The sequence below is a fragment of the Hylaeus volcanicus genome, chromosome 1, assembly GCF_026283585.1.
Source record: "Hylaeus volcanicus isolate JK05 chromosome 1, UHH_iyHylVolc1.0_haploid, whole genome shotgun sequence".
NCBI lineage: Eukaryota > Metazoa > Arthropoda > Insecta > Hymenoptera > Colletidae > Hylaeus > Hylaeus volcanicus.
In genome coordinates this window covers 12,520,101-12,546,760 of record NC_071976.1, presented here as the reverse complement: position 1 = coordinate 12,546,760, position 26,660 = coordinate 12,520,101, and the positions used below count along the sequence as shown (strand labels likewise).

At 38.2% G+C, this 26,660-nt stretch overlaps 1 protein-coding gene and 1 long non-coding RNA gene across 2 annotated transcripts in view; one reads left to right on the top strand and one right to left on the bottom strand.

Moving 5' to 3' along the window:
* Positions 1-26,660, bottom strand: part of LOC128878498 (zinc finger protein 853) — a 166,073-nt gene that overhangs the window by 89,578 nt on the left and 49,835 nt on the right. The window contains exon 3 of the mRNA XM_054126749.1: positions 7,662-7,992. Within this exon, the coding sequence (XP_053982724.1) occupies positions 7,662-7,992 (331 nt within the window). The remainder of the gene's footprint in view (positions 1-7,661; positions 7,993-26,660) is intronic.
* Positions 8,094-11,562, top strand: LOC128878509 (uncharacterized). The gene is made up of 3 exons (XR_008457425.1): positions 8,094-8,224; positions 10,653-10,822; positions 11,274-11,562. It is a non-coding gene; the product is annotated as an uncharacterized LOC128878509 (long non-coding RNA).

Genomic DNA, 26,660 nt, shown 5'->3' with positions numbered 1-26,660 from the left:
GTCTAGCGTATTGTAAGCGTTGCTTGGAGATGAAGTTGTACCATCTTCGTAATGAAAGACTCCGCAGAGTTTTCAAGTTTGATGCTAGTCAGTGAATTATAGAGCCAGCCAATACCGTGTACTATCGAGATGTGCTATTATATCTAAAACGGATTCAAAGTTACTCATATTGCCACGCTTCGCATCGGTTCATAGATAAACGCTGACCGATACACGCGTTTTTACTAAGATTGCAATGGTTTTTGTGTTTTCGAGTAATCTAATATCATTTTCAATCGTTCGGGAACATTGCGACGGCTGTGTTTAAGTAAGCACTATGTAGCTTATGCTATTTGTTGTTTATAACTTACATTCGGAGTAATATCATTGTTTAAAGTATCTTTTTATTCCAAAAATGGCAAAAAAATTAAGCTCTTTCGTTTAAACATTTTCAAAAATGCAATATTCAATTTTTTTTTGGAGGGGATTTAGGTTCATATAGAAGAAAGGCATGTCTTTAAAGTCAATTTAAATCCCTATTGATTTCAGATGAGAACTGTGGCCTCCAGAATGTATGCAAATATGTTTGATGGTGACCTCAGATGGGTCGCAGCTGATATCCCCCATATTTTCCGAGGAAATACTTCCAAAAAATTACAATATATACTTGAATATATGTATGAAATATTCTTAAAGTTTCATTAAATTATATACATTGCTTTGTGCTAAAAAAAATTCCTAAAAAAAATGTAGAAATATCTTCTACATATTATGAGACGCACGATATAGTTTAAAAAACTAATGTTTGAAGGCAAAATTCATTAGTACCGAGTGAAAGAAAACGTTTAAGGTCATGAAAGATCGAAGTCGTGAGATTTACAAATTGTTAAGTAAGAATATATGGTATAATTTAACGGTTTAGATGATAACAACGTGTGAGACACTTCGTAAGAAATTGAAGTCAAACATGAAAAGTACGAATCAAACACGACGTATGAACAAGCACAAAAGGAACTTTATAGCTGACTATGACACAGAAAATCGTAGGGCAAGGGTTTAAGAAAACAGAAGATGACTCCAATTTTATAGAGAAAAGGGAGATTTATAAGACAAACAAATTCTTCCTTTGAGATCTAGGGACATTTCGAACAATTTCGAACTAAATTTCGTTAAATTATCAGTAGCAGCTTGAAAACTGGTAAATCGTAGGGTAAGAGCTTAAGAAACACAAGATGACTCCAATTTTACACAGAAAAGGGATATTTTTAGGACAAACAAATTTTTCCTTTGAGATCTAGAAGATTTCGAATAATTTCGAACTAAAATTCGAGCTAAATTTCGCTAAATTATCACTACTAGCTCAAAAACTGGTAAATTGTAGCGTAAGGGATAAAGAAACACAAGATGACTCCAATTTTATAGAGAAAACGGAGATTCTTAAGACAAACCAATCCTTCCTTTGAGATTTAGAAGATTTCGAACAATTTCGAACTAAAATTCGCTCGAAAACTCAATTTGAATGTTGTTGTATGATGAAGTGTAGTTCTCTATCTGTGTCAACACCTATCGTTCTTGTAGCTCGAAAAAGAACGCACAAGTAGTCGAAACGGTTAAACGTGAATTTTTGTGACTGGAGGACCCCAAGAACGCTGTTTCAAACGTTTCATCGATAAAGACACGGAAACCCAAAGCCATGGGTACACCGACGTTAAGCTGAAGTACCAGCCGCAGCAGAGCAGAGTGGGAGCCCAGTACGTGGGAAGGGTGATTATTAATGTAAGGGGTGGACGTGCAGTAGTTACTTGCTCGATGGTAGCCGTCGAAAAGGACGAAGGGGTGAAACGAGCGCGCCGAAATCAATGTCGGTCCTTTTTTCCTCGTTAAACACGGTCAAGGAACACTCTGTTAAATTTTTACCAGCACAACGTACCTCGTATCTTGCCAGAAAATTCAAATTACCAATTATAGGAATAAGAATCAGGGGTTCAGAATTTTGTCTTAGAATTTGTTCTTAAGCCCTATTAGTTACACGAAACACTATTATTATTACTATTAAACTGCGGATCTTTATGCAAAATAAAATCTTCGCGAACGTCCCTAGAAAAATTGAACCTAAATAGGAATTTATTTTATTCTGCAAATATCATAACATGAACTTTACTTTCAATCTCTTTTATATTCTTGCATATTGTTTGCATTTTGTAGTTTCTTGCACATTTAAATTTCCTATAAATGCATGAAGATCCGCAGTCTAATTATTATTAAAATATCATGTTCCTCAAAATAGCACATGGTAATGATTAGGTCAATTTCCCAATTATCCATTCCTTAACACTTATCTACCACGAGCCTATAACTAGGCTTTTCAATTCCAGTATCTACCCACTGAAACCTATTAAATGTGTCGTTGGTTGTCTACTCGCAAAACAGACAGGGCTTTCGATATATCTAGTTGTAGTAGAAATGAATATGTAGAAATCAATGTCAACCTAGATTAGTATATGTATATTAATGCAGAAAATTTCTTCCTTGTGTTGTAGACTGTTTCTGGTGCTACTACTTTTGAGTGATAATACTTTTTATCCACATTATAATGAATTAAGAGATAAAGAATATCGTGGAGGATGAACAGTTTTACTTTAATTTTAAAAATAATAGTTTCTTTCCTACACACATTATCAATCGTAGATCATCATACTAACTTACTAAACTGTAACAAAAAAGGTAATAATTCTTCCTTTTGTATTTAATTTGCATATTTTTGAACAAACATTTATCCAAATGTTATACTTAACAAAATAAAATCGTATGAGATTTCAGTATTTAAAATTAATATTGAAGAGGGAATTTATCCTCATAAAAACTTGAACTCGAAATCTTCTACTACTGAAATAATTAAACTTACAAATTTTCCTATATCTAATTTAAATTGTTCATTTCAAAGAGCTCCTCAGAACGAAATATTCTAAACAATATCATCGTTTGATCCCTAAATTCATGCCTACAATTATCGTTAAAAAAGGATAGAAGTATATTCCTTTTGCGAGTATCCAAGTCTTTTTATTTTTACTGTAACTCGATCAGGGCCCTCGGGTGAATCGATTTTCCTTCGCGATGATTTCAAAGGAATGTTTTCGTAAAGATTTGTGCGTTATCCTTTTGCGATGGAGATTAGCCCGTTTCGATTAAATAGCTCGCATACCGACGAGATTTTCGTTTTTTTCTTCTCATCTGGAAGCGAATCTTGGACGAGCGAGACTTTTCCAAGGGTCCAGTCATACACGGCGCTGACCGAACGCTTCTCGAGGCTAATACCTTCCGATTGACTACGCTCATCCCTTAATGAAATTCTTTCTACTCGGGCGCGACCCGTTCGTTGGCTTGGCTGGCTTTGCCGTCGAATTTTCTCATTATTACCGATCCCTCGTCCCTGATCTCCGTTTCTCAGTCACTGCTATTCTTACAAGGGGACTTCCTCGCTGGATCCACCAATATTTAAATCAGCTTATGCACAGTGATAGAGCTTGGAATGCTAAAGATAATTATACACAGTTCTGGCTGCTACCGGTTTATAGATCCAAAGATATTTCACGTGAAAGTTTTAAAAGTTATTTTCACTCGTAACAATGACATACGATAAATTCAATGTATACATACATATAGTGCGTGAAACTATACAAATTTTGGGTGATTTTTATTGTTTCTTTCCATGGCTCGGTAATGTAAAACATTTGATTGATAAGGCAGGTCGCTTCGTTGGCAACGTGGAGCGCTCTGTTGGTAAATTCTTGGATGGAATAGGGTTCTACGTTCCCGAGTCTTGCCGACAGGATGCACTACGTTAACGACAAAGTACTTTACTTTACCAACCAGCTGACACAGTTCCAAATAGTATTTAGAATGCACCGAGTAAATAGCTGGTAAAGTTTTAATCTGGAATATTTTCTAAACTATTCTATTTTCTAAACTTGGCATTTGAGACTGTGTCGCTGATGAAACGCACGCTTCGACGTCAGCGATCTTATTGGAGAAATCGTCTTGTTAGTCGATCAGGTAGATGAATTCGATCGTTTAGCTCGTCGTGGATCGAACTCGTTGGGAGATACGAGGACTCGGTTGGATACCAGAACGACAACGTGTTCAGTCAACGGTGTCTTGGAAACTACGGTTCTGGCTAGTCGTATTGAGCAATCTCGCGGCGTGCTGCATTAAAATTAGCCACAATCGAACGCACGATCGCTCGCGCAGATTATAATAGTATATTAATTTATTGATTATCGACTGGCCGCGATGCAATGCGGTATTCATAGAATTTACTATCAGTCCCGGGGACATTGAATGCATGCATTAAGCTCGGGCCGGCCAGCGCGCCGATTTCACCGTCACGGAGATCGACCACAAAATTTCCATTGCAGCCAACCTTTTCACCATTATACGAAAAAACAGGAAAAAAACAAGAAAAACATTTCTTTTCAGACTTAGCGAAGGAAGGAAAATATCCGAGGAGCAATATTATCGAATAGACATTATTTAATAATCATTTAATGATCATTGACCACAAATTTTCACAATTACACGAATAAATAGAAAAAAAACAGGATTTTTCGAACTTATCGAAGAAATAATAATATCCGAGTAGGATTATTGAGAAGCAATATTATCGAATAGACATTGTTTAATAATCATCGACCACAAAATTTCCATTGCAACTAACCTTTTCAACATTACATGAAAAAAAAAACAGGAAAAACATTTCTTTTCAGATTTATCGAAGAAATAAAAATATCCGAGTAGCGTTATTGAGTAGCGGTAACTATTCGATGCATGTATGTGGCATTTTGTTATTTATAAAGAGGTTTTTAAAAGAGGCTCTAGAATTTAGTGTTTTAGTCAAATATAAATGATATTGGTAAATAATATGGATAAATTTATTCATAACATATTTGAATAAATATATGCATCATAACTACGTTGACAAGAGTATTTCGTTATCGAATAGTAAAATCCTAAAGCTCTGTTTGGAAAAACCTTTAATAAGGTTTTTGTGGGTCCCGCGATAATCATTTTATAACTTAAGTCAAGCGACACTGTACGTTTGAAAGAAAATTGCTCAGTAACTTCATATACTTTCATCGAGCAGTTTTGCCGTAGTATTATGATGAATTTTATCGACTTCATTTTCATATTGAATTCCGCAGCGAATTGTTTCGATCGTAAAAGATTCAACGAAAGTGGTTTCTGTGTAAAAAAAAAACTTTCACCTTAGGCTATTAAAATTTTAATTAAATCGAAAAACTCATTCGTCGATCATTATCGAATTTTTATCCTCGAATTTGATGTTTTCAAAGTGGAGTATTTGTAAGTATATACTGTTCGCGCACGAGATGTGTGAATCTGACGTAAATTTTACTGTGTAACCAGAAAATGGCCCTTTGGTTCGTAATTTTAAAGAAATAGAAACATTTATGTGAGTTGTTAGATTCACTTTTCACACGTCGGAAAAATAAAAGTCTGAATAAATGCCATTCTCAATTATTATCGTATACAAACTCTTATTTTTGTGAATTTAGCAAATAATTGTAAATGCAATAATTGGAAAATGACGTGGTTTATATAAATAGTTGCAAGCTTTTCAGAAAAAAATATTTTTCCAAAAAAGTAAAACATATGGTTGCATTTGGTATGGAGCATTTTATTATAACTTACTGTATTATTTGTTTACGATGTCCCCTATGTCAAATACTTAAAAATTCCCAAATTTTCTAAACACAACATCAAGTTGAACAAATTTTCGCCGTAATTACGGTCAAAGACGCGTTAAATTTTAAAGTTTCACCTTTAAACCTGTGTCTTTCTAAGGAGGCAACAATTTCTGTGGAAGATTTATCGCGATTTAAAGCGATTCTTGTACTTCGCCTCGTTTGGTACGACATCGAACTTCCATTTTGCAGGGAATGCATGCTTGACACGTGTGGAATGTGAGAAAAGTCTAGAGGTAATGCAAAGTGCATAGGCGGACGTTAAATGAGCGTGGAATGTGTAGAAAAAGTGCCACAATAATTCTACTGTTTCCTGAATTTCATACGCAATCCACGCAAATCTCACACTCATTTTAGCCACTCCCCACGCATTTCAAGTATATTCCACACCTATACATTGTTGCAGGCTTTTCTCAAATACCACATACATTCGATGCACTTTTCTTGTAAATCCTCTGTTATACGTGTCATAAGTGTAGGCGATATTGGAAAACACTACTAAAAATTCACTGCACTGTTTTCAATATTTTCACACATTTTACACGAATTCCATTTCTTGCATAGTTAACATTTGCTTCTGAAATCTTTTATAGTTTCCACAATCTATTCTCCTACATCTCACACACGATCCAAATTTGCTCCAGAATTCATCTATACTTATCACATTTATTCCAGATTTTTTCATACATCTCACACTAACACATTATCCAAACTCACTCCAGAATTCTTTTATACTTTTCACATTTATTCTAACTAATAACCCAGACTTTCTCATCATACATCTCACACTAACCACATTATCTCACACTCACATAATTCAAACTGATTCCAAAATTCTTCTATATTTTCCACATTTATTTCAAACTTTTTCTCACACTCAGTGAGAGAAAAACTTGAACTTTTCTTGCAAAGAAAAGTCGTAGACCTGTTTAAAAAGACAGAATTAAGGTCAAACTTTAACGTTTAATGTTCCGTCGATGAAAGTTAATGAAACAATAATTTGCACTCCGTGTATGTGTTTAAGATTGTAACATTTTTAACGATTTGATATGGTTGGGTTAGAAGTGACTCTACTCTACTTGCAAAAGCAAGAGCAGGCAGAAGATTAGAATTCGCTAAATTTAATTTGAAAGCCAAGGTTTCTAACTTCAACATACTTTTCTTTGCACCATTGACCAGTCATTTTTCGCAAATTTGAATAATTTTCAAGTTCGTTATTTTTTAGACGATTATTATCCATATAATGATAGGATGTCAATGCCTTACCTGACTTCTAGGTTGTTGTTTTATCTGGTGCATAAATAAACACTATTCCACTAACACTACTTGATACAAAAGGACATTGAATATTTTCTGTTTAACAGAATGAACATTTATTATACTAAAAATGGGCTGTCTTATTTTTCATACTGTTAGAAAATTAATAAAAGTAATTACTTAATAAACAACAATTTCATGTAGGAGGTGCCAAGGAATATTCCACTAACACTACTTGATATGAAAGAACATTGCATATTTTCTGTTCAACAGAACGAACATTAATTGCATTAAAACTGGCCTGCCTTATTGTTCATACTACTAGAAAGCTACAAAAAAAGCGACTTTCTTTACAAATATCAATGTCACGTAAAAAGTGACACAAGTTTTCTAAGTTAATTTTAATTACTTTTCCAACGTTCAACAGCCTCTTCAAGCCTAGGAAATATTCTCCATTTACTCAACGCGTACGCGAAAAGCCTGATCGGTGGTAGGTTAGAGGTATTTGACGCATTCGATGTTAGTTTGACGGCATATCGTCGGTCGTCGATCGATGCAGGTTACTTCTCGGTAAGAAATCTAGCCATTCCACGAGGTTAGAATCGTGATAGTCGAAACAAGGAGGATCTCGGTAAGGCGTATCAGAGAGCGAAGGAGGGTACTCACCCGTATGCAGGCGGGTATGTTGTTGTACATGGCTGAGCTGCTTGAACCTGCGGTCGCAATAGCTGCATTTGTATGGTTTCTCCCCGGTGTGGACCCTGATGTGCTGTACGAGCTGGTGGTTGCTGGAGAATGACTTGAGGCATTGCTGGCACTGGTGCGGCTTTACCTCGTTTCCTGCGATCATGCCACCCGGACCGACGCCGATCGGACCAAGACCCGCCAGTCCGCCTGCCACGCCGCCGCCTGGCCGACCCGTCAGTGCACCCGCCGCGCCCAGCTCCCTCGCGTGCATCTGCATCGCGCTCTTGTGCATGAAGATCTGCGAGAAGAACTGCCGGGGTTAGTTGGTACGCTGCACTTTTGGTCGAGCAACGGAGGATGGCAAATCGTACGAGGACCTGACCGCCAAAGACCCTCGACGATCGTCATCGCATCCTGGAATTCGTCGCGCGCAGCCGATGCGCGCTACCTTTGCCCTTAGACATTCGTTATTTTCAGCATAGATTGCGTTTGATCTTTTCTTCAATGGAAACGTGTTACTTGGAGATTTAGAAATTTCTCGGGTTTGTATGGATTTTTTGTAGTAGTACAAGATGGATTGATGTTGGAGGAATTTGGGATTTTCAGTTTCAATGTGGGATTTATGAGTCATTATAATTGGGATTTTGTAGGATGGTTGATGTTTATAGAAATTGATATGGTAAGGATACAGTAGGATATAAAGAAATTTTATTTATCTTCGCATGACACAAAGTAAATACAGTCAGTGTAATAAGTATTCGTACAAGAACTATTTATTTTAAATTGGTTGCTGTACGAATACTTCTTACACTGACTGTATATCAAAACTTGATTAATAGAGAGCAAGTTAAGACTAGGACAAATTGAGAGTTTGACGAATTTGAAATTTTTACCTTGAATGTGGGATTTGTAGGTCACTGTTATTGATATTGATATTGGGTGGTTGATGTTTCTACATAGAAATTGATGTGTTAGGAGTACAGTGGTTTATAGAGTATTGTATCTTTGTATGATAGATAATAACTATACAGGACTAGAAATGCCCATATTCTTCACGCGTTAAGAGCAATTAGGATCTGTGGAATAAATTTACCCTTGGTGAAACTAGTAAATCAAGTTATTTTAGAGAGTAGTACTTTAGACAAATTTGATCCTGTCTTTTTATTACTGAACACAGGTAAACTGAGTACAGGTCTTCTTATTATCGAATATAGTGTTCAGGAAGCATTCAACAAAATTAGGATTTGTGATCTAAAATTAATTGGAAGACAAAGAAATTAACACTTTATCTATAGGCCTATTATTTAGAAACAGTCTATAATTCAGAAATGAATGTTTCTAAATTAGTATATGTTAATATACTGTTTCCAAAATTTGAATAGGTTTAGTAGACAACCAACACAGTGAATAAATTGACGAAATTCCAGAAGGTAAACACTGGAATTAAAAAGCCTATAAATTCTCTTTCGACAAATAAAGTGTTAACAGAGGAAGTTAGAATTTAGGGGAACATAGAATAATGTCCTTTGGATACAAAATAAAGAACTTGAAGAAACTTTCACAGAACAAGTTACGATATGCATTATAATACTATAAAGATTATAATACCCGATACTACGTAATATTAATATAAATTTCTAATACATAATAGTATAGTATCACAATAATCAGTATCATAATATTCAGTAAATAAAATTCCTCCAGGACATAAGATTTGTAGTGAAAAAGGAATTAGGATTTAGAGAAGCTAGGAAATCAAGCAAATCTTTAAGGAAATTTGTATGTTTTTGAAACGATGCAATAGGAAAGAGTGGCTCGCGTTCTAAAGGCTTAACAGAATACTTGACAGAACACTGTCAGATATGCTTCTCTGCAGGGCATAGGTAGTCGCCGCAGCTTCGCCTTGTTTTGTTTCGCGCGGGCGGTTCGAGCGATCTTCGTGGTTTTCTCATGCAATTAATATAGAACGACGAGAATCGAAAAGCACAGCCGTGTGCTGCGCGCCGATACTGTTTGCTGTTCGAGTTATTCATAAGCGAACTCGCGGTCCCCTGTCGTGCTCCGTGAATCGACTCGTTGCCACCGACTGCGTCAGGTCGCCATTCACTCCCCGATTTCACGTTCCGTATTAACGCGATCCATTAATTAAAAGTTCACGTGGGATGACGTAATTCAGTCGGTACTTACGCGGGACTCGTTCGATACGTCGCACCGGTACATCGACCAATGGATAAAAATCAAAAAACGAACTATTTTTTAACAAGTTATTTACTATCTGAAGTCCATAAGTAGGCCGTAAATTACACTCTGGTGGGATTATCTCATTGTTTACATTTTTTTTTAAGTTGATACAATGGCCAAAGAGTGGGAATTAAGTCCATTTGCAATAAACACTTTATTAGTTTTAATTCATGTTTCTTGACCTTGGGGAGGAAAATGAAACGTGGGAAGCGATTAAAACGAAAAAAGTGATCTTTTTATAACAAACAAGACCCAAGGATACAATAAAATCAATTTCTTTGAAGTTTTAAACTTTAAAAACACATGACAAAATAACATCTAATATCATTTCGTACATATTGCATATTCTTGCAAATTAGGGTTTTATCTGCATCTTGGTGCGTCTTTTTTTATTATATATTCTTTTTCTTGTTTTACTATTGTTGGGTATGAGAGCCGCGGATACTACAATAATATGTTTAAGTTTCATCGATTGGTAGCTTTTAGACATATGATTAAACTTGATAATATTTTTTACTTTCGTAACACTAGTATTTTACATATAGATAGACTTAACGATGTAATAAAAGAAGGAATAATTTAATCTTACGATTTCTCCACTGCAACTGAAATTACTTTTGTTTCCAACACACAGGTTGTTCCCACGAAATAATAATTTTCTAAGCCACTCTCATCATCACTGCTACCTTGAAATAATGTTCTGACGAATACTATAATTTTTTCTTTTAGTGGTCAAAGAAAAGACTGAATGCTAAAACCACGTGGAACTAGAATCTAAGTTATAACAGTCTGATCTTCGTCGTGGTATATATTGATGTGTCAGAGAGACGCACTTCGAGTACAACGCCAAGCTTTGTCAGAGCCTCTGAGGAGTAGTTCAAATCTACACTTATAAAGAGGTAAAATTTATTTGTAGGTAGGTAGGTACTCTCTGGGACTACTGAACCGATTCTTAAAATTTGTTTAGTAACAAAAAACTACGCTATCCCTTAGTAACATAGTCATAGATTCAAATATGTAATGCAATACGCCGCTGGCACGGAAATATCTGCTCCAAAGGTCATAGTTTTCGTAGCAGGCTCATTTCAGAACATCATTCGCGACCATCAAATTCGGTATTTGTTCTTTTTCTAGAATAATCCGTTTCATTTTCCACGAATTGAATAAGAAGCGCATAACAGCTGGCCATAGGAAGAGGTCAACGGCCACGGAGTCATAGTTTTCGTAGATTCCGTTCAGGTCTCAATGATACACCATAGGTGCTAAGCAGCCTCATTTCAGGACATCATTTGCAATCATTCGATGTTTGTTTTTTCTTTAGTGTAATCCCAGTTTCGTTTTTGGTTGAAGGAAGCACACATCACCTATCGACGCGGAGTGGTTTTCGACGAATCGAATAGGAAGCGCGTAACAGCTGGCCAGAAGGCAGGAGTCAACGTCCGCGGGGTCGTAGTTTTCGAAAGCAGCAACGATCCGATCGATGTTTTTGTAATCGCACGCATGGCCAGGCATGTACGTATAATACATGTTACTCGCACGATAGACTCTCGAGGCTGGGAAGTTGCGTACTCGACGTGTTCCTTGACGTGTTCCTCGGCGCGATGAGGAGGAACGCAAAACTGGTGGAAGGGCCGTGCAATGGTTGCGCCGAGTGGAACGACGAGTAAACGCTTGATTTCGGGTTCTCGTCGAGGGAACAGGTGTTGCTCCTGTCGCTGGTGTGGGTGTAGGTGAACGAACGAAAGGGTTAACGTTTAAACGAGCGTACAGTTGGTGGCAAAAGCAGCGTGAGAGCGAGAAAGAGATTCGGCAGCGGGCTAACGGTAGAGGCCCAGGGAACTTTGTCCGGAATTAAAGAAGGGAGAGAGGCCAGTGTTCCAGAACGGACGCGAAGGAGGGACGCGCAGCGCCGGTGAGACGGACTGCGGATTTTATTAAAATATGTTAAAACTGTAATTAAAATCGAAAAATCTCGCGAGAAGTTTTAAGAATCTTAGACTGCCGGGCACCCTTCCCGTGTGAACGACGGAGACGCCTGTGGACGGGAGCAGAGGCGCAGACAGAGAATTGAAATTGTCACCGAGGGTTCTCAAGTTTCCGCGACTTGCAACCCTTTCTTTTCGCGAGGACGTCGGTGGATATTTGACGGGCGACCTTCGGCGCTGGGCATCCCTGATTCTTAATCCCCGTGAGAGAGGGAGAGGCTGCGACGCGATTTTATTTCTCCTTTTTTCGCTCGGCGCCTAGACGCGCTTCTTTCGCCTCGAGACGAATCAATCCGAGTCGTGTTCCTCGAATGATTTGAATAAAATTCCTCTGTTTCAGAGATATCGGTGTCGGCGGTCTAGTCGTGGCGCAATGGGGCTGGTACCCTCGATGATACTATGTGTCAGAGAACCGTTCACTTGGCATAACTGGTCGAGGAAAATCGATAAGACAAATATTTTTTGCTGTATCAATCCTTCGATTGCACGTATGAATCTAGAGTCAGAAGAGGAAGCTATGAATGTAGATTATAGGTATATCTGTTAGAGACTTAATAAACATTCTTTTTTAAGGAAAGTCTAAGCGTTATTCGTTTCAACCCTTTCTTTGAATCGCCTTCATTTTTTGTATACATCCCTAATTGTCCATAGTCCTCAACAAACCAAAAGGTTTAATAATAAGAAATAATAAGAAATTGTACTGATTTGTAATTAAACTGTATTAAGTAGACTGCGGATCTTTATGGCAAAATAAAATCTTCATGAACGTGCCTACAAAAAATGGACCTAAATAGGAATTTATTTTATCCTACAAATATTATAACATGAACTTTACTTTCAATCTTTTTTATATTCTTGCATATTGTTTGCATTTTGTAGTTTCTTGTACATTCAAATTTTTTATAAATGCATAAAGATCCGCAGTCTAGTAATAAGAATACATTTAATCGTTAGGTTATCCCCCCGATCAATACAAGTAAAATGAATTTGCTCGTCGAATCTATTCCGACGATCGTAAGTGAATATCGTCATATTTTACCAATCGTTCTTCCCGCGTTAATCGTTTCCTAACGCAATTTTTTCGAGAGTTTCCCTTCCTGTTTTCTTCGCGAAAGGGTACGCTTCGAAGAGACGTCGGTGTCGCGACGATTAACCGAAGCCAAGGGCTGTCACGGTAGGCGAGAGAAGATCCGATGGCGAGTCACAAATTTTTAACGACCGTCTCGAGTGGACCGTCGAGATTTTTCACGAAAACCGTCACCGATTTGACGGAAGTCGCGGCGGCTCAGTGCTGCGATTCCTAAGCGAATGCTAATTAAGCCGTGGCACCGAGTCACAAAGGCACCCTCGGTTTTTCTCGAACTCGAAGGCCATATGTCCATTAATCAAATTTTTATCTCCTGGCAGACGGAAAATTGCGTTCTGTCGCCCGACCATAGCGGTGGTCGGAATCTTTTTTTCTGATTTATCGTCGTCGCCACAGCGGAAAAAAAGGACCGAGGGAGCGAGAAGGTAAACGCCCCGCGTCTGCCGCAAGAAACGAACAGAGCAAGAAAACGGAAAGAGTTGCTTGCCCGCGGGCCGCCAGCTTAATGTCCTTAATAATGGAAAAATATATCAAGCGACACCCAGTGTATTTCCTAAGAAGCATCCTTCATCCCGATTCTACCCTCTGCTCCCGTTCGTCGTACCCAGCCTCTCGCTTTCAACTTTCCTAGCGCTTTCGACAGATTTCTCCTGCCTTTGATTACCACTGAATCCAATTACTCTCTGGGAAATCGTTGCATAGGTGCTTGCACGATAAAATTAAGTCGAGATCGTAGGATTGTGTAACGAGAAGACCATACCTTTGGAATTAGAGCTTCGCAAATTCTAAATCTAATACGTAACTGTCATAGATGCGACAAAGGGTGGTCACCACTTGGTTAATCGATTTTTAGGCGAATTGGGGCTTCTTCATAAACAAATTTAGCTTTAGTGTTTTTCTAGATACTCCCATTTTCGAAAAAATACAGTTCAGAGGTTATGGCGTTGGATCTGTTGTCGACCTGGAGGTTTCTATAAATCTTGAAGAAACACTTAATTTTCACTTTTCACTTTCATTTCAAATAAAATGCAGTATTTAGGAATCGAACAAGGGTCCAAGGAACCTTGTCTCAAGCTTCAAAATGACGATAAATTCACGAGTATTTATGCTACAGTGCGTACACATAAAATCCTTAACACCTCGAAAAATGTAGATTTGAAACTAAAAACAAACTTGAAACAAAATATACTTTTTTATTAGGCTATTAGGCTATTAGCCTAGATTTTATTAAACCCCCTACGGGGCTATTAGCAACATAATCATTACTGAGCATATTAGCAATTAGATTATTGTATAATTAAATCAAACAGTACACATTACAGTATTACACAGAAATTGGATATAATTACTAAATAAGTACAGTATTACCTGATAGTATATTAGGAACAATATATGACTTACGACGATAAACCATGAGATTTTAGAATCTTAAAAATAATTAATAATGGTTGAATCATTGATTTTCTGAGGAATACACCATGAGGAACATTATATCCTAATCCAAAATTTAATTTAATAGCACGACCTTTAATCTCAACTATTTTCAAATCAGAGAATTGTCCAAAAAAACGCCGAGAAACTACTTAATTTATTTTCAATCAATAAACTCTGTTTCAAAGCGTATCAAAATTAGTATCTCACACTTGATTACCTCCCCTTGACAGAATTCACCCTAGCAAGGAAATCCTACTTTAAGGAGCGTTCATTGTACTTTACCCTCGATATAGGTCTAATTTAAATCTAATACAAATTTAATGCAAACATAACTCGCTAAAGATCGTAATGAACGCTGATTGGACGCCAGCAGCAGTAGAAAATACAAGACGATGAGCATAAAAAGGAAGCTAGAATCGTAAAAGTGTTAATATTCAATTGTTCCCACAAAAAAGTAGCTTTAAACACTAAAGCTTCCGAGGTATCCCAAATCCATTAGAACGGAAGCAATTGTCGACTATGTCTGTTCTCCCTGTGTTAACAATCCGCAGTACAACCTAGGTGTAGTTTCAGGCAACATAAATCGTTGAGAGGCACGCGCGTGTCACGTGTATTGCTCTGTGGTGCTATACCCCAATGCTTTACCATTGCGCAATAAATACACTGAGAAAGAGCTGTACGATTTTGATGAACTGGAATTCGAATCTCGAATAGCTGGATTTCATTTAAAGAAATATGACAGTTCACAAATTGCTTTCGTTAGGTTCCTTGATCGAAACATTATGCGATGGTTATTTCAGGAACAAGATTACGCGTATATTTATTTGGAAGCTTTCATGTTTTACCTTTTGTATCTGATGGGACTTAAGATGAAAGCTTTTATGTTTGTAGTGTTCCCTTTCGACTGTATTAGATACAAGTTAGCTGTTATATCGTGTTATTTCTACGTTATTTCTTACGTTGTGTATGCAAAACCGTTTGTGTAACACTAAAGCTACCAGTATATTACATAGAAGTAGGCTGTTATGTTGTGTACATAAAATTATTTATATCACTAAATCTACACACGTTTTATATGTACACATTTGTATTTCTACAAGTTTGAACATTTGAACCTATTTCTATCGTGACCGAACAAGTAACTAGTCTTGAAAACAATGGAATGCGAAAATACTTTAAGTAGAACTAAATGGAATAACGCGTGAAACAATTGTATATACTTCATGTATTCCTTATAAAAATTACTTATAAGTGTATTCTTTATGTTGTATTGCTTGTAGTCTTGTGTTTCATCGAATACACCTTTAACTTTCGTAGAAATAGCCTCTTTTATGGAGATATACCTCGACTTCGCTATGACATGGAAAGAGTGTTATTATTAGGGATAGTTTGTGAACAAGGTTTCAATCAAAATGTAGAACCAGCATGACTGGTATTCTTATAAGTATAATGTATATCGTATAATTTAGAAATAATCGTATAATTCATAATAAATATAATATGGGGAATATATACTTATATTATAAATATATATTCCCTATATTATATTTATTGTATATACTTATTACTATATACATATATTGTTTATCAGAATACTAGTCGTGGGAGGTTTAGTATCAACGTCCTTGCACTCACGATATGCTACATTTTGATTGCAACCTTGTCCACAAAGTATTCCTAATAATAAGCATATACAAGAAGTATAACATAATGAATATATACTTATGAATATATATTCCTTATAAGAATATCAGACGTGGTAGGTTTAGTGTCAACATCCTTGTACTCATGATGTTTTATGTTTTAATTGCAATTCTGTTCACAAAGAATTCCTAATAGTAATAAGTACATACAAGAAGTATAATATAATGAATATATACTTGTGAATATATTCCTTATAAGAATACCAGACGTGGTAAGCTTCAATGTGAACGTCCTTATACTCACGATGTTCTAGATTTTGACTGCAACCTTGTCCACAAAGTATCCCTAATAGCATCACCTTTTTGCAAATCATACCAAAGTATATTTCCATAAAAGAGGTTCTTTCTATGGCAATTAAACATGTATTCGATGAAACTCAAGACTCGCGCTTCACCTAATCCGACAAGAGGACATTTTGAGTACTTTCCTTTGAAACGATCATCCCGAAAAAAGATTGCCCAGAATGCCGAGAGATATCGCGAGCCTGAACGCGAAAGACGTCTCTGAAGAGCTACGGAGGATTGTTCGGGTCCGTTTTCGTTCGGAATGGAAGAGGCCCAGGGACAAGTTGGCCCCATTTTTTGAAAGGGATCCGAAGGATCCGAGCGACGCAACCCTTTGTCTCTCCCTTGGAGTAGTAAATTACGGTGGAATAACATTGGTCACTGGAAGTAGGCTAGTTTATACACTTGGAACACAAAGCAAAGGTCTCACCTGCTGACCATATGCCTTTTCTCCGTGGCACACATACGTACGTAACGTCCGTGTTCCGTCCACCCACGCACGCCGGCCATCTAGCACTTCGCATGTGCTATTAACTCGCATGTATGTGTGCCTCTCTGTACACACCCCCGTGCACGCGTGCGCGTGTGTGCTGCGAGGAGACAACGTCCAATCTAACCTACCTAGCGTTGCCTGACTCATTCTCCTACCTACCCACCTATCTGTCTAAACTGTGCCCGCGAATAGTGCCGTAGTATAAAGGAAAAGGTAGACCTTCTCCTCTCCCCCCCCCCCTCTCTCTCTCTCTTTCACTGCTTCTCTCTTGGTAATCGTCGACTTTAATCTGTCTGAATCGCGGCACCGATTCCTTCCTTGTTACAGGCCAGCCTGCCGGTCGCACCTAGCTAAAGTCATGATTACGGTATTCGCCGAAACGACGCGACGCTTGTCTATTCCTCTGACCCTGACGGAACCAGCCAAGCACCTTGTGAGCGAGGATCTCGAGTACAGGAAGCAGACCACGAATTTCGTACGATTCGAAGCGTTTCGAGCATTGTATTCGTCCGCGTGGAAACCTTCAGGCCTTCAAAGTTTCCAACGTTGCCAAACGCGAGATTTTCTCGAGCACCTCGTATCTGAAGGTGTCGGTAAATCGTTTTCTCGACAATCCCGCGCTTCGAAAGAGAGCTCGGGAAAGCAGCACCCGCCAACGACAATCATCGCTTTGTTGATCTCGACGAAGCAACGACCACTGGCGCGTTGGACGCGCGAGAAACGCTGCTGTCCGATGGAAAAATCCGAATGTCGTTAACCCCTCGGTTCCCGTACGTGCCAACGAGATATCGAAAGTTTGTAGACTGCGATCCATAAGAGCTTGGAGGCGATTCGTTTTCTTGGGAGGTTCGATTCAACATTTTCCAGAAATGGAAGCGAGGTGAATTGTTCAAATTTGATTAGAATTCGAATGAACCGCAGGAATTGCAGAGAGATGAATTCCGCGTACGCGTGGAAACGCAGTTAACAGGCAGTTAACCGAAGTCGGTGTCAAAATAGCACGTTGGAAACTCAGTTCGTTGCTGTAATAACCGTCGATCCTCGTCTGGCGAACGCTGCCGCTGTCTATACCCGTGATTGTACACCTCAGCCCCGCGGTGGGAAACGAACCTGTGCCACAGGCAGTTAAAGTCATCGTTGTAGGTTTCCCTTACGATATTAATCACGCGTACGACTTGCCGTGTAGCTACAGAGTAACAATCTCTAATCCTCGATCAAACGGCGCTCGATTAGCCCAATAAGAGGGCAACGACAAACGGCTTTACATACTTGGCCTCGCTCGCTTTCCACTCCGTCTGTACTATGAGCACGTTCCCTTAAATGATCGACGACCGGCTGCGAGGTTGAAGCTTCTAATTCCGCGGACAAGATCAAAACACGCGAGCGTTCTCAATTCGTCCAGCTTTTCTGATAAAAGGGTCAGAGGTCCCGAGGAACGTCTCAAAGTTCCTCTATAGAGTCGCTCGATTTCGTCTACCAGCGGAAACTTGTGCTAACTAACGTGTTTCTTCTCTACACGTCTAGAATTAGACCTAACTTAGACGTAACCCTCGCTTCTGCATTCCGCATTAAACAGTGGTAAAAGACTTCTGCAATGGTAGTCTCAACAGTAGCTCATTCATAGTGAAAATCTGAGTCGAATGTGTGGAGTAAAATTGTTTTATCGAGTGTCTTGATTTTGTTTACGAGATTTTGTACATTCCAGAAGCAGCAGAAATACTGAATGATTAAAAGTAATATTGATTTGGGGTTTGGAGAATATGATGATATGTTACGAAGAGTAAGTAAGAATTTAGCAAAAAGGGGACAATCATGTACGCAACGTCACGGTTGAAATTTCGAACAATTTCTGTGTCGATAATCATTCTTGTAACAGAGGAACTGCATTATTTTTATTTACGAAATCATTTCACCCGAGTGCATCACATTGCAAGAATTTGAAAACTACAATCGCGTATATAACATCATGGTAGAAGTTACGAACAATTTCTATATAAATAAACCCACTCGTAGGAAAGTAAATACGTTATTCTTATTTGTGAAATCATTTCACTTGAGTACGTAACATTACAAGTGTAATAGTAAAAATGATAACAGGAAGGAAATAATAATCTGACAAGTCGAAACTTGTTGTATACATGTGCACTTGTGCTCGATTCATTTTCAAATTTGTGTTTTTTTTTTAATAAGAACCTTCGTTGAGTTTTATTCTGTTTCTTTACTTCTTACCACAAGGAATTGTAGAAAAATCTAAATAAAATAAAATATTATTTAATTGATTTCCTTGTTATGTACCAATTCGCTAAATGAAAATTAAATGTACAGATCGCATGAAGTAAAGTTCAGGCACATATTACTTTTCTGCGTTTTCATGACAGTTTACACTGCGGGATATCCCTTCGCAAAGAGTTTATAGCAATGATTCGAAGGTCCAGCGTAAATCCAATGTATTGTCCCATGTATTATTTGTCATTGAATTCTTTGCTTTGATTCGTCATTGTTTGTAAAGTTTGATTAGTTTAAAAATGATTAGATAGCCTAGCCATCTATTTTTGCTGACGAGTACGAGCACAAAACGAGTACAAAATGCAAACAATATGCATGAATATAAAAAAACATTGAAAGTGAAGTTCATATTATAATATTTCCTGAGTAAAAAAAAATTCCTATTTAGGTTCAATTTTTTTAGGTACATTTGCAAGTATTTTATTTTGCATAAAGATCCGCGTTAACTTTGAATAATAATAATAATTAATCTCTTTCTTTTTATAAAGGAACACTTTGTAAATCTCAGGTAAATTCACGCTGAATAGAACCAAGTATGAGAGAACCATATACCATTGAAAAATAGAATCCTTATATCAGAACCATATACGAAGAAAAATAGAATCCTTATATCAACGTCGTTAGATTATATTCTTATTGTGTTGTCGTAGGTTTAGCTTCGAAGAGGTTACGCACTTATCTCATAAACCATAATCTGTAATAAATTTTAGTTTTAATCCCAATCTTTAAATCTTAGTTCAAGAAAGCTGTACAAGTGTGCTGCTTGAATTTTTGCGATTCTTTGTCTCGGATCACACTATTTGCGTTGCACAAGGTGCCCTTAGATCGATGGAACTTTCGGTTTGCGTATTAACAAGTCGTCGAAATTAGCAAAAACAGAGTTGGTAAACATGCGTCTGGAAATTAGCAGTTTCTGCTGCGAGATGCCTTCGAGGTCCAAGGAAAACTCTTCTTTCGTAACAGCAGATGTTCGAAGCGTCTTCCGTCAATTTCGACCCATGCCTCCTTTACGTTTTCGCGCCGAGATTCGTACATGTTCAAGAATGTTAACGCTTTCTTTTATTTCTCGAGAGAAACTGATATAATGACTGATACCAAAATGGATATTTACACTAAACCTACAAACATTTCATTTGTACCCATTTCTACCGTGATTGATGAAATTAATGGTTATAAAGGCACTTTTTTTTAATTAAGTGCAAAACTATTTCACATGATTAACGCACGAAACACGAACGAAACGAAAATATTTAATAAAAAAAACTACAGAAATTGTATTTTAGTGACGGTCATTAATGACTATGTCAGAAAGGCGAGAAAATACCATAAAATAAGATATCACGTTTTTTTGTAACACGTAAGAGTATTTTTCGCATATTAATTTGCGTCGCACAAGTATAAGTGGATGATGAACTTTTAGAACGATGTAATACATATATCACATATAACAACTGTATAACAAAAGTTTGAAAACGGTCATTTTGTCTGTCGTGGTAGGTTTACCGTTAAGATAACTGTCTTATATCAAATACCACCTAACTCGAAAACTATTGGTTGTTCATTTTAACCTCGTATTTATTAACCAACTCGTATAGAATAATTAGACGCGAATGATATAAAAATGGCAACGTCCAAGAATAGTACACTTTGTAGAGACACGATTATTCTGTTTATAGACAGATGTTATATAAACATGTGCATATATCTCAAAAGAACCGAGAGTGTACGCAATATTTTGTTTCTGCAAATATTATCACAAACAATATACTTTAAAAAACAGTATGAAACGTGTAAACCGAGACATTGCTTGCACTCTCTTCGTTCTTCCATTTAGCATGTTTTGTATCTTCTTTGAGAATTTCGTTTTTAGTATATGTCAATTGAATATTCTTTGGAATATTGTTATCAGCAGATTGAAATTTGCGTGAAATTTGTTTCGCCTCATTCTGTGTGAACTTGGACAGAGAGTAGATCTTTCGAAGCCTAGCGTTGACATTTAACAGAAAAAACCAAGTAATAGTAACGAGGATCAGAATTGGTCACACACAGTGTACACGCATTCATAGTATTCATACCTCTTGAACAATGGAAACCCTCCACAGTGTGACACGTGCAACTCCAACAACTCCGCGGAACACATCCTTGCTTCTTGTATAAAATACCAGAATATACCAAATCAATGGAGATACGAAAGAACTGACCACGAATGAAGAGACTTGTTCGAACATCATTCTATTACTCAGACATATTAATCTTTGGCAATTATTATAAATAAAATTAATATTTGTAATTGACATTTCATAAATTAACATGGTTGGTGTTTATCTAAGTGGATGGATGCAACCTTAAGAATTGAAGAGGGTAGTAGTTGTTTTGAATACATTTTTTCTCAAGTTAATCGACTATGGGAATATGGACAAAGTCTCGACGCACGTAACACGTTGTTCCATCGCGGTTAACCTATTCACCATCAGGCAAATTTAACCCTTTTAGTGCTAACCAAAAGAATTGCACCCAAGCGAAGAGTACCAAGTTGATGTAATTTAGAAAAAAATACAAAGATAAATGTATGAATGAGAAAGTAAGTTGTTTTATATACAATATTAAAAAAGAAACGTCGTTTGGTCATAGTTTGTTCCATAGCATGTAGCATAAAGCTTAACAAAATTATCAACAAGTTACTAATACCGTAACGTTAATGAAAAAACACATTATTATAAACCTTATCGGTCTAGCATTTCTATAGCATAGTCTACACCCATAAACAATATTTTCAATTCGTGGAATATCTCACAAGAGATTTCTGAAGAGAACTTCAATAATTTACAGTAAGTGCAGGAAGTATTCGTATACTAACCAATTTCGAGCTTAACTTCGTAAAATTGCAGTATATTAACTAATTTTGTATAAACTATGAATTCGTACATCTCCTTGTCTATTTTTTTTGTGGACTTTTCCTTTTTTTCTTATTAATTTTATAAAATATTCAAACAGCTATTGTTTTTGTATTGTATCAATGCATTCTAGAGATACTCGAGGACATATATTCATTGTTTATAACAAAATTAGTTAATATATTACAATTCCACAAAAATTATATAAATTTAATTAGAGACAGTTTCCTTATAACGCGCATGGATGCCGTCGTCCGCTCTTTTCGCAAGATTTGCTACCAACGATATATCGTTGTTATTATAAGGGTTATTATCGAATAAAGTGATATTAAATTTGTTGTATTAAAAAGAAAATTTACGATCTTCTTTTGCAACAATTCCTGACTCAAAAGGATATGAACTTATGAGTAGACTACGGATTTTTATGCATTTGTAGGAAGTTTAAATGCGCAAAAAAAACTACAAAATGCACACAATATGCAAGAATATAAAAATAACGAAAGTAAAGTTCACATTACAATATTTGCAGCGTAAAATAAATTCCTATTTAGGTTCAAATATTCTAGCTACGGTTCCAAAAATTTTATTTCGCATAAAGATCCGCAAGTCTACTTATGAGACATCTCGTACTTGGGAGTGAATGGATTATCAAGTACACAGAAAAATGCGTACAGTCTACCACGAACATCTGCCGCGGTAAAGTACAATTCTGTCGTGCAACTCTGTCTCGAAGACACGTCGGAGAAAGTTTGGAAACCACAATCGATTAAAGTATTCCGTGCGAGGACGGATTGTTTTCCAGGCGATCGCAATGTCTGCCGCCTACGCGGTTTCCTTTCTCGCAGAATATTTGCCAATCTCGGTGATCGAGGAAAGGAAGCTCGGGATCGAGATCGGTTTTGCTAGCCAGTAGGCCGTCAGCGTGAAACGGGAACACGCAGAATTCGCGAACGCATTTCGAGGGTTGGGATGGTAGCCGAGGCAGTCGAATCTATGTATGTAGTCGGGGCTAGCGAGTTTCGAAAGATTCTTGGAGTTGTAGGGAAGACAGCTGGCTCGAACGTGCTGCGGAATATCGTCAATAATTACCTCGTGCGGCAAGTGGTGATGAGGATGCTGATACGGCGGCGGTACGTACGGCGGGTGGCTCGGATGGTTGTGGGGGTGAGGTCGGGGATGGTTTTGATGCTGGGCTTGCGGCGGGAGCGGTTGGGGCGCAGGAGGCGGTGTCCAAGGCCCGTGGTTCGGCCCGTGGCTTTCATTGGTGCCATACATCTTCAGGGAAGAATCCCGAGCACGCGACCTGAAGAGTCCCTCCCGCCCTCCACGCACGGTGATACGAAAGTCTCTGATACCGACATGGCTACCCCTATTCCATGCCGCGATGGCGACACGCTCCGCTCCTGCCTCTTCTCAAACACACCATCCTCATCGACCTTATTTATTCCTACTTATTCCCACACGATGTTTCGTCTTCGAATTCACGATCCTCCGAGTCCTCTCTCGTATCGAGACGGGCTCCCTCTTTCCGCAACGTACGCGAAGAAACCGTTGCGTGAGAACGAAACTCTCTTCTGGCGAGCACATCTGCGCGCGAGGGCGTGATTCTTCTTTTGTCCCCGGGGACTGCGCGGTATCCTGCCGTGTGAGAATGGTATTGTTCCACTTTCACGTGCTTACTTTTCACGCAGAACTCGCGCGTCTCAGTCTACGAACGAGACGCGCGATTTCTTCCGTGCGTAGTTCCAACCCTTGGTTTGCGCGCACTCGCGACGAACCGAACCGAAGTATCGCCCAACGGGATGAGATTTATCGCAGAAACCAGGCGATCTGTTCGATAGGAAAATTCACGAATACCGAACAAGTAGGAACACACGCGAAGAACAGATCCGAAACTCACTGGGTTTCCGGTTTCTTGTAGGATCACTGGGTGGTACGGCGTGGCGTCCCCCCTGGGAGGATCGGATCGAGATGAAGATCGAGGACGATCGAGGAGTAGTCGTCGCGTGCGCGAGGCCACCGACGGAACTATCACTCTTCCGACCGCGCGTAAATTTTCTGTGACATATTTTTTTTTAGCGAAACTCGAACGGGGGGTAGCTGGGGCGGCGTTCTGCGATCAGAAAAGCTGCGGACGCAGCGCTGTGCGCCAACGTGTGGCGTCTGTCGCGAACTAAGCCGGCCGAAGGGGGGGACAGCGCGATTTCTTGGTCTCCGGGCGCTGCGCTGTGCGTGCGCTAAACGGGGGAAGAAAAAAAGGTGGAAAGGCGCTGATAACGCGCCGCGACGAAAAATCTGCCGGCTACTCGAAGAGATATCGATTGAAATAACACGATTCCGGGGAACGCGAGCCAATCGGCACCGCTGACACGGCGGAAGGGGCCAATCGTGCCCGGTTTCTGTCTCTCTTTCGCAACCTCCCTCGCTCTCTCCCCTACTTCTTCTCGTCATACGCGTTCCTCCGCCGGTCCCCCTTTCTCTCCTACTATTCCCGCCGTGTGTGCCTTCGTGTGGTGTGTTCCTCCACTACTCCTCATCGGCGCTACCGCCACCGCCGCGACGCTCGATGCTGTTGCTTCTCTTCCTCCACTTCCTCCACCCTCGCCGCCTAGGACTTGTCTCGTAGAGAGAGAGAGAGAGAGAGAGAGAGAGAGAGAGAGAGAGAGAGAGACCATTATCGGTCTAGTAGCGTTACCACGTCCAGGAAGTATTCACCGATCCTAACAGTCATCTACTCGCCGGATTTTTCCATTATCACCTTCACTTCGCACGCGTATACAACATTCGACCTGTGATTCCGATTCCTCGAATACTCGTGCGCAAATAATGTTTAATGTATCTTTATTGTGACGAAACCGTTGTTACAAACTGATTATTGCACAAAGTGTTCTTCTTACTTATTATTTACAATGCTTTCTTCTTATCAACTAAGCTTGACGGCTATACATTCGTGCGCAAATTCGGATCGACCACTTCCCGAATCTTCTGCTACACAGATTCTGCTACAGATCTATCCAGGACCCTCTCAGGATCCTATGCTCACAACGAACCAAAGTGGCACAAGGGAAAGTTCAGAAATGTGTATACTCTCGCGATCCATCCTTTTCATATAACTTTTATAGAAAATGTTTTATTAACCCTCGAAGAGGACGTGTCAAGTTCAACAGACTTTGTTAACGATTAATGTATTTATAGGTTTAGACACTTTCGTCGCTCGATTCTTCCTGGTTGATACCAAATGACACTTCCATGTATAATAACCTTGTCTTTTGGATTAGACATTCCGACGTTTCGCAGCATCGAAGCTTGTTTGAATCATTAGACCGCGGATTTTTATGTATTTGTAAGACATTTTAAAGCGAAAGAAGCTACGACATGCACACAGTATGTAATAATATATAAAAAAATATTCAAAATAAAATTCAAATTATAATATTTTCAGAATTAAATAAATCAAAACCTATAAAAAGTGAACATATTTAGGTCTGGGTTAAATCTAAATGTCTTTATGTATTTACAAGAAATGTTAATGTGAATGAAGAAGCTACAAGATGCACGCAGTATGCAATAATATATAACAAAATATTGAAAATAAAATTTAGTTTATAATATTGGCAAAATTAAATAAATGAAAATCTATATGTACAAATTGAACCTATTTAGGTTTAGTTCAGTTCAGTTTAGTTCAGTTCTCTTAGATGAAAGTCTTTACCTATTTAGGTTCAATATTTCTAGATACGTTTACAAAGATTTTACTTTGTACAGAGATTCGCAGTCTAGTGATCATTCAGGATAAATATACGTGAACGCAATTTAATAGGTACTATTAGGTTTGAAGTTAACCATTCAAAGTCAATCAAAATATGGTAAATATACCAAATTGTTACGTAGAAAGAAACCACGCGAAATATATTCGCAAATATATTCGCAGATTTATATAAAAGATGTAGACGTGAGAGCACGCTTCGTATGAAATTGAGTGATTAGAGAAAATATACGAGAGAACCTAAGACGGGCCTAAAAGAACTCAAGTACCATTACAATAAATGGTTCCACGGTTACGCTATTTAATGTGACGCGATTCCTGTTTACACGTTTTGCAACGAGATGGCTCCAAATGTAAAGGGTCGAAGCAATATTATCGGATTTGCTGATTGAACTCATTAGTAGAGTCATTAGTAGACTCATTAGTGGACTAACTCATCGTTGAACTCATGGTTTATTTACCAAATCCTGCCTTAGACGCGATGTTATTAATCGTTTGAACAATATATTCAAACTAATTGTGTACTATAAGTCTCGTTGAATCAACCAAATCTTCAATGACACCTATGTTTAGTCTTTGTCGTTGTTTTGTGTCGAGAGAAGACACGGATATGAAAAAGATAACCAGACGTGTCTCGAAGACGTGACTAATATGAACTGTAATAAGTAATCGAATAACTTGAGGATTAATTAATCACGTCTAAAACAGTATTGACAAAGTTAGTTTTATTCAAGACTCTAACTGGCAGATTCGGTACGAAAGGAAATAATATTACTTTGTATGGCAAAAATATTATTATACAAA